Raw genomic sequence first — 9,477 nt, 5'->3', positions numbered from 1 at the left:
TATCTCTAGTATACCTAATATTTATTGGTCCACCTTCAATTTGCGCTAAATGCTAATCTCTCTCCTTCTACCCCACCATCAGCATTGCCCTCATAGACCTCCACCTCACACCCTCTCTCTCTCTCTCTCTCTCATGGAAATTTGCTTTTTCAACAATTTGTTGGTATTTGTGGTGTACCAAGCACATATGCTTTGAGGTGTACCAAACAAGGGCAAGATGCAAGTCAATGGCTTGTGAAACTGGTTTTCTTGTCTCTTTGAATGATGATGTGGGAAACTCAACCATCGAAATGATCATTGGAGTAGCACCATTATTCATTCCCTATCATGATTTTATTTGCGAAGTACACTCCATAACAAATCATCATTATTATGGAGGGTATTTAAAGTATCTTGTGAATAAGCATTTGAGGATATTTTTGGTAGTGAATTTTTTTTAAGGGTATTTTTAGGAGTAAAATAAATTTTAGAGGTGTATTTAATGCATCTTAACGTGTGCCCCTAGGGCACGTTAACAACTCCAATATAAAAATATGCATTTCACGTTAGAGAGAAGCACTCGTTGGATTAAGAAGCCCTAGTGGGGGACGTCTCTAAACATAATTCTGATAGTTCAAGAAAAAACTGGGTGAATGTTTTTGGGTGTTGCTTCACGTACTTTTGACTTTCAAAAAAGTATATTAGGATTTGAAATTATGACTTTATAAAGACTAGGGGTGTCAAAGGAACATATTTGATTTGTTTCCGCATATACCAAGATCCGAAAACGTAAGTAAGATATTCGTTCCAATTTTTATCAATTATAAGTATGAGACCCTTGAAATCAAAACCAATCCTACGAATCCCATTGAGTATTTGATAAGTTAAAAAGGTTTTTAATTTTAATCGATTGAGTTTGTTTATTGTAAGATATCCTTTGGATATATGCCACATTGGAATTTATAGTTCTCCAATAACATTTCTATCTAGGTATACAAAGATTGATTATAAGGCATTATTGAATTCTAACTTTGTGATGCAAAGTTTTAACATTGCTTTATGACATAAATGATACCACAAGAACATGAGAGGAGGTTTTTTTTTTTTTTTTTTTTTTTTTTTCCAATAGGAATTTTTTACCCATAGGCCCAACTAGCAAGGGTGAGGTAATTGGCCTCTTAAAACACATATTTCGTCCAAATCTCCCGGGTATATGCTGTTGTGGTTTGTGGAGTCTGATAGTACTGGTCAATAAGGAGGTATTGTAAATCAAGTCACGCCTAGTTACTGGTCAACAAGTAATATAATTTTTCAAAGGTATTTTCATAATTTCACTAATATTACGTAAAATCCTAATCAATTTTCCTAGGGTGTATATATTTCTCATTTTTTGGTGAAAGGGTGTAATCTGTAACTACGAGTTTTTTCCTTCATAGTGGAATTGTGTGATTCGTGGACGTATCTCAATTTAGAGGGAATCACGTAAAATCTCTGTGTTTTCTTTGTGTAATTGCATCTTGTGTTTGTTTTCTTGTTTTGATTGCATTTGTTTTCTTAACACATGCAATACCTCACAAACCACGCATATCAGGTAAGTAAGGATAAATCCAAGTGGGTAAAAACTTAAGACCTTTCCCATTTGGAGGGATGCCTTGGCCACTGCACCCAATGCTCGTTGGTTCATGAAAGAAGGTTTTCTCTTGGGTGTTTGCAGTCTCTATTGATATTAAAGGTGCAAAATACTTGAACTTGAGTCACTCATGGTTAATGTTTAATTATATGACTTGTCCTCATAAAAAATCATAAGTAAAACAAATCTTCTACTTACTTGTTTACCCATCTGGATCCGACGAAGATCCAATTCTTAATGGGCTCCTAAAATGACTACACAAATCAAATCTGTAAAGATATACCCCAAATCAACTAATTGATTTTGAATACATCAAATAATCGAGTAATTGGGTACTTATTGATCACATCCTTAGTAAGGACTAACTTTTTTTGTTTCAACAAAACACAAAAATTGGAATGAGTAGCTGCTATAAGCTGACTTGACTAGTTTTTAACTTCAAATATTTGCAAAAGTATGATTGAACTTAAAGTAATACCCTTTTTAGAGGGTAAAACCCTTATATTTTAATTAATGATTACATTTTCCAAGTCTTTCTTATGAATAATGATTTTTTGATGTCTCCCTCTAACACAAGCCCCTGGTGTGGCATGTGCTAGAGCCATAGATTCTTTTCCTCATGATATACAACTGCACATATTTATAGGGACGTACAATTGTGTATCCTGAGGGGAAGAATCTATGATTCTAGCCCATGCCACATCAAGGGGTGTGTGTCAAAGGGGGTGACAGAAGATCCTGAATTTGAGACTTTCTATACCAAATATATTCTTTTAAACTAAGGTATTCGTGCTTGGATGGCGGCTCAGGATCAGTCTCATGAAAATTTTGTGTCAGAAAATCACGACTCTTTTCTTATATGTCAAATTATTAATGAAAAATGGTAAATAATAATAATAATAACATGATCATCAAAATGAATGGGAATAATTATTTTTTGAGAGTTGTTATTGGCACCCAACTTTTATTCATTACATCCCAATTTCTTAAATTATTCATTACACCCCAATTAAAGATAAAAACACTCTCTTCAAAGTTCAAACATTACAAAGGCTTGGCTCAAATTATAATCTCAAAACAATTTCATTAGTTGTTTAAAATTATGATTAAGCTCATATAAAATCTTAAGCCCAAAAAATAAAAGTCCAAGAAAAAAAAGCACCTTTATTGATGCCCCAACTTTTACTTATTCGGGTGTGATAAGTAAAAGTTGGGGTGCCAATAGCAACTTTCTTATTTTTCAACCAAACACCTCTTGAACACTCTCACCTAGGACTGACACGGATCAATTCGATACAGATCAATACCACTCCAATACCAAGCCAAATTTTTTTATTTATATCCCCGAGCTGATCAAATTAATGAATATGTGAATCGAATTGAATCTAATCTGTCTCACGTCATCCTTAATCCAAAATCGAGCTGATTTGATTCAAGCACATGCCTTACTTTCAAATTATCATGTTCAAAATATTTAAATATATATAAAATGATATAAATTTTGAAAAAATCCACTTTTTAACTACAAATTTAGAGGAAAACTTAAAAGACTAAAAGCTGGTATCTATATGTATTTTTGTGAAATTAAAAATTAAAATATGTTCGGATCAGATTTGTGTTAGAACGGATTATAGTATATCCGAATCCGATCCGCTTCAAAAATCCGAATTTTCACTTTTCAGATCGGATCGGTCCGGACCGGTTCGGACATCGGGTATATTTCGGATCATTGCCAGCCCTACTTTCATCAAATGATTCTAAGCACTTGAGTTGGTCAGACCTCAAGCTTCAACAATGGCGGATTGCAGGTTTCTGATCATCAATGGTATCGTCTCGCAAACCTCCGAAGTCCCTTCTGTCTCCTCCTTACTCGAAACCCATCCAGGTAACATTAGGATTTTCGATTTTTTCTAAATCGCAACTTTTTATTCTCTCAAATATTAAAATTAGTTCAATTTCTTATACGACTAAAATCAAATCCAATCCAATCCAATCAGGCGCTTATACCACCACTCGCACCCACAGAAACGCTTCTTATCCCATGTTTTGGGAGAGACATCTACGCAGACTTGCTGATTCTACCATGATTCTAGCCGAATCAAGACCAGAGTTTTTATTTGGTTCACAAAAAACTAAAACTAGGGTTTATTCATCTTATTCGTGGGAATCTGTAATTCGGCCTCTTGTTAATGATTCGTTAAGAAGAGTGTTGTTGATCGCAGAGAAAGAAAGGAGTAGTGGAGAGGAATTGGCGATTACTGTTCTTGTTAGTGGTAATTTAAACAATTTGAACGAATCTGAAGAAGATAGAGATCATCAAGGAGGAACTTTTAGGGATCTTGATGTTTACGTGCACGTTGGGGTTTTTGTTCCACCTGTGTTTGGTATTAGAGGAAATGGTTTGAATTTAGCTGTTGTGGGTCGTGGAAGGGATGTTGCGAGGGCGAAATTCTCAGAGTGGGTAAGGTGAGATTTGAGTGATTTCTTGTTAGAATTGTTTGTTGAGTTGTTTTAAGGCTTTTTTGGGTGAATTTAGTTGTGAAATTGGTGGATTTTTGCTTTAAGGAAGGCTTAGGAAGAAATTGGAGAGACTAAGACCTCCATCAACAAATGAGCTCTTGTTATCGAATGATGGTGATCGGATACTCGAAGGCTGTGTGACGAATTTCTTTGTTGTTTGTCGGAAGGTGAACCTTTTTGTTGTGGTTTTACTCAATCAATTGGAGTTGATTTAGGATCATTGTCTTGGTTTTGACTTGTTTGTGCTGCTAGAATCAATAACACAACATGCCTATAGATTTGAATGTAAATTAAGTTTTATAGTTCAAACCCCCTTGAACCCAACTTCAGTTACTAACCACTAACCCTATACCTATTAAAGATAAAATAAAAATAATAAGTTTTATAACATCTAATATTAAGTACATTTCATTGTTAGAAAGCTTGTAAGATTTATTCACAACTCATGGTTCTATCGGATTGAGCTATTTTAAGGGCTCTTCAATTCATGATCTTCGAGGGTTTCTAGCTTGGTGGTTGGCAGTTGGCACAATTCAAATGTGATTTAGCCAAATTATTGCATTTTCTTTGATATAATGAAATATAAAAATTTTCATTCTTTACATGTTTGTAAAAGTAGATTGTACTTGGATTTTATCAAGTAATTTAAAATAAAAAAATCTTTTAGATGGTTTTTTTTTTTTTTTCTAAAGCTTTGTTTGTTTTTTAATAAGTAATAAGATGAGGATGGGGTTCTTTATTATTATTTTGATAAGTGAAAAAAATTTATTAAAAGGAGGACAAGATTTCCTCACAGAGAAAAACAAGAAACACAAACAAAAGCTGCTAGCCACACTCTTTACAAACCAAATCCCACCTAAAGAGGAAATCCTCAGGAAAAAAAATAAAAGCCTCTAAATTCACTAAATTGTTTACACCAAAAGAAAATGAAACCAAGAATGTCGATCCCAGGGTTCTGATCCTACGTCTGTGGCAGCGATCACAGACTTAATCAACTCACCAAGTGGCTCCTTCTATTAGTCGGGTATCATAGTCTGATGAATCAATTGCAAGTCATGAGTTTCACGAACATGATTATTTAACTATATTTTTTTTACTTGTTTACATCCTTTCTTCTTGGCACGAATGAACTGATCTTAAAAGTTTTATTTGGATGAAGGTGACAACTTGGTAAGTTTGTAAAGTCTGTGATTGGTAATACCATAGACCTCAGATCAAAACCCTGCCTTCACCTGTACACCTATATGAAGAAAATGTACTCATCCAAGCATATTTGACTCGAGAGTTGCACTTTTGAACCATTCTGCATGAGTTATAAGAGCTATATTTTTGTCAGAAGGTTTATTTGTATCCTTTTATTCAAAATAAGGATTCACAACAAAATAATATATCAACATGCATGCACAGGAGAATTGTGATGCACAAGGGGAATCGCCTCATGATCTGAAAAGCAGTTATGTAGTACAGACAGAATCTATCAGTGATGGTGTCCTTCCAGGAGTTATGCGCCAACTAGTCATCGAGTAAGTCTTTATTTAATTTGCAACGCCACCGTTCTGTAAACTATCTTTGTCATTGGTTGTAAGTTACTACTTAGGGAAAGTTGGAGGTCTACAAGCAAGCATTCTGTCCTTTTCTCATAAAATGGGAAATTTAAGGTCCCCTTCTCGTAGACTGCAAGTACACAAGTTGCTGCTTTTTGGTGGAACAAATTAGGACATTTAAGTTGCTTCAAGTGTACCATTTTCTTAGTTTCTTTGTTTGATTCTCTTTGTTGCTCTTTATAATTTCTTTGTTTTGCTTCAAGTGTACCATTTTCTTAATTTCTTTGTTTGATTCTCTTTGGTAAGGTCTGTGTCCTACCCCTCAGACTTGAAATCAAAACCCTGCCTTAACACTTAAAACCTATTAAAAAGCTTTTTAAATTTGTTTACTAATTAACTATAAATTACTCTTAGAGCTTTAGAGATGATTGTTTTGACCTCGGATGTGGGCTGTTCTAATTTTCAGTTTTGTGCAGGGCCTGCTTGACCAAGGGAATCCCACTCCAAGAAGTTGCGCCAGCGTGGTCAGAGGGTGAACTCTGGGAGGAGGCCTTTACTACAAGTAAGTTAAATGTCTTTACCTCTTCCTTTTTCCTTTATCTCGAGATAGGTCATTAGCTTTAAGAGAAGCCCTCCAAAAAGGGATTAATGTTTAATTGCCATATTGTCTTTGTGGAATACATTTAATACTCCCAAACCAGCTCTAATTATGCCCTGAAATTTACGGAGTCGACTCGAAACTTCAGCAAGCAAGTGAACTTTTTATTTTTTAATAACTAAAATTTAAATGAAGGAAAATAAGTTCTCAAAGGGAAACAGAACAAGAAAAGGAGAACAAAGGAGAGAGAGAGAAAGAGAACTTGACTCAACAAATCGATTTGGGTTTACTCTTGATTGTGACATGCAAGTGGTCAGCTTGACAAGAAAGACCTCCACAACTACAGTAATACATATGGGTTTTTTGTTGCCATATTTTCTCCATGAAATGCATTTAGGACTCCTAAACCAGCTTTAATTATGGTCTGAAAAGGTAGGAGTTAACTTGATGCTTGAGCAAGTTGACTTTGACTCAACTTGAGATGTCTCAAAACCTCAGTCGGCTCGACTGAATTGACTTTCTTTTGTTGAAGGTATAACTCAAATGAAATGTGTTCATAGAAGTACAGGGGCACTTTTACCGTACCCAATTTCCTGGTTTTAAAATGGTAAAACTTCAAGTGAATTGTCCTTAAAAGAAAGTTGGCCTATGATTACTGATTAGAAAAAAGCTCTTTGATTGCTTGTGTTAGTGCTCAAATTTGCATGTTGTTTGTTTTCGTTTAACATTTGTTCAATAATTCTACAATATGCCTTGACATTTCTTTTCTTAAATATCTGTAATATTAATTGAAACTTTTTCTACAACTAATTTTTGTACCTATTTTTCTAATTATTTTTGCAATATGTTTCTACATATAGATTCTTTTCCTTCGGACATGGACTCTAACTAATATCCTCTTGTGCACAAGCCATTGTTTGTGACATATCCGTACCAAACACAAGCTCATCAGAACATACTCTGTTGTAAACTAATCTCTTGTAAAGAATAAGATATTGAAAATTTCATGTAATTGCGAACTACTATATATTTATGAAAAAATTGTAAGTAGGACATATAAACATTGTGAAAGGAAACAACAAAGTTAAATGGAGTACTCTCATGTTACGTTGCAGCAAATCGTTAAAAGTCAAACCTTACTGTATATCAACAAGCACAAATAAACCTAAGCTTATTAATTCAACAAAACATACTTCTGTAATTCTGTTGCAGATAGCTTGAGACTTATGCAACATGTGGAAACAATTCGATTTCCCAGTTCGTGGGAACTTTTAGAACTAAAAACCTGGAAGGAGGTATCATGGGAGGAGAAACGTTTTAAGGTACTTTTATTTTTGAGAGTTACTAACGCCACACCAACTTTTATGAACGCCACACAAACTGTGTGCAATTCTTTGATGAGTTACATAGGAATTGGTGTGCCATTAGTAAAAGTTGGTGTTGCAATAGCAACGCTCTAATTTTTGTATCTTGCTTGCAAAGTGAAGGGGCTTAGAGCACTACAAACTAACCCCTTTTTTTCCCATCTTATTAATTGAATGAAAATCAGGAGGGCCCTGGGATCATCACTGCTGAAATACAGGTAATTGATCTAGGGTTGCAACATTTTGATTAGTGATACTCATGACAAATTGATCTCTGTGTAATCAGTAGGACCCTCCAAAAGAAACTTCTGACACCATGTAATTTATTTTCTTTTTTGATCATTGGTAGTTCATGTGTCTGCTAGAGCTCTTAACATTTTTTTTTTCTAACTATTATGGTATCACATTGAATCTGATGCCATAACAATTTTCTATAAAATCCCCCCTACAAGAAAATGTTGTCTCAAGAAGATTAAATTCCTTGAAAATTTTCTGGTGAAAATGGTTGCTGGTGTTTGATTGCACCTAGGAAAATGTCAGAAAGTGGGTTGGATTTTATTTTTGGGGTGGGGGCAATATACAATCATGAGAATATGAGAAGAATTTTTCGGCCTTGACGAAAAATCATTTTCCTGGGGATTGTTGCTGAGAATATTTTTATACCAAGATGGGAATTTTTTTTTTTTTTTTTTTTTTATGAAAATTATTTCTCATGAAAATGTGCTATACATCTGCAAATCACATTTTGTGGGAAGACCATCTTCCCTCCCGGAGAACCCTATATTTTTCTTGTATTTTACCGAAATCATCAAATTTGCACACAAAAAACATGGATTGATCAGTATATTGTCTTTCAAGTGGCGTGTGTTTAATTTAATTCGTTTGTGCTTGCAGAGGGAGATAATGAAGAGAGCAGACCTTGAAGGATGCTCAGTAAGTGATTTTACTTGAAGAATCATCGTCACTAGATTTTTATTGTTATGGTGGGTGAACTGGGAAAAACAAAAACCGGAGTATTGAGATACAGTGCCAACCAGTTGCTGAGACTGGAAACAATGAACTTTATTTCATCTCTATTTGTGAAATTAGGCGCTCCTTTAACATTCTCATAGAATTTCCTTTTTCTTCTTTTTTTTTTTTTAAATAAATGAGGTGACTCTTAAGGATGTGTCATTGGATACAAGCTTATCAAGATACTTGTAGATCCTGACCATTGGAATTGGATTGCATTTTTAAGGATTGGGATCATGTATTTTTCCAAAAGTCACCCGGTTCGCATCAATGTTTGAACCAGGTTCATTCTCTTTTTGTGATAAACTAATTGGATGCCCTAACCGTTCAAACTTATTGTTTTCATCAAAAAAAAAAAATTAGATTTTTGGCATTTCAATTGAATTTCAAACTCCTTTCACAGAAAGGATTTAAGGAAGAAGTTTTTTTCAAACGTTCTGATGCATCTAAAAACATTTGGATTTTTTTACTTTTTTCTTAACTTTTGGATGAAAATCAATCAAGAATGACTTCTTTGGGTTGAAATTATTTAAACAAGTCGTTATCTGGAGTTTTTAGTCGATCTTTACATGTCTTTTAGCCAAAAAAGCTCAAAAATTGAAAATGTATGGGTTTTACCAATGTCGAGCATAATTAATAAAAAAATGTCAAGTTCAACGGTAAAAATTGTGAACTTGACATTTAATGAAAAAAAGTCAACTTCGACAATAAATAAAAAAGTGGTGAGTTTGCCAATAATGAGGGACCGATAAGAAATAAAAAGTTTACTAAATGTCCTATCAAATTACTGCACAAGAGTTGGGGGTTATTTAAAAATAAATTCCTCCACCA

The 9,477-nt window shown here is 34.2% G+C and overlaps 1 protein-coding gene across 4 annotated transcripts; it reads left to right on the top strand.

Moving 5' to 3' along the window:
- Window positions 1–3,347: 3,347 nt before the first annotated feature.
- Window positions 3,348–8,978, top strand: LOC147399857 (D-aminoacid aminotransferase-like PLP-dependent enzymes superfamily protein). 4 transcript variants are annotated; one of them, XM_086445393.1, is made up of 8 exons: window positions 3,348–3,494; window positions 3,607–4,075; window positions 4,179–4,296; window positions 5,537–5,652; window positions 6,150–6,235; window positions 7,484–7,593; window positions 7,821–7,853; window positions 8,530–8,978. In XM_086445393.1, the coding sequence occupies exons 1-8, from the start codon at window positions 3,404–3,406 to the stop codon at window positions 8,584–8,586; spliced, it is 1,080 nt and encodes a 359-aa protein (XP_086301519.1). In that variant the 5' UTR covers window positions 3,348–3,403; the 3' UTR covers window positions 8,587–8,978. The 4 variants fall into 4 exon arrangements, with proteins under 4 accessions (XP_086301519.1, XP_086301522.1, XP_086301520.1 ...); XM_086445396.1 differs by lacking the exons at window positions 3,607–4,075; window positions 4,179–4,296; XM_086445394.1 differs by lacking the exons at window positions 7,484–7,593; window positions 7,821–7,853.
- The last annotated feature ends 499 nt before the right edge of the window (window positions 8,979–9,477 follow it).

The sequence above is a fragment of the Akebia trifoliata genome, chromosome 6 (assembly GCF_017979445.1).
Source record: "Akebia trifoliata isolate Shusen 1 chromosome 6, ASM1797944v1, whole genome shotgun sequence".
Taxonomy (NCBI): domain Eukaryota; kingdom Viridiplantae; phylum Streptophyta; class Magnoliopsida; order Ranunculales; family Lardizabalaceae; genus Akebia; species Akebia trifoliata.
Note: the sequence above shows the minus strand (reverse complement) of the source record. Positions and strands in the feature narration are given on the sequence as shown.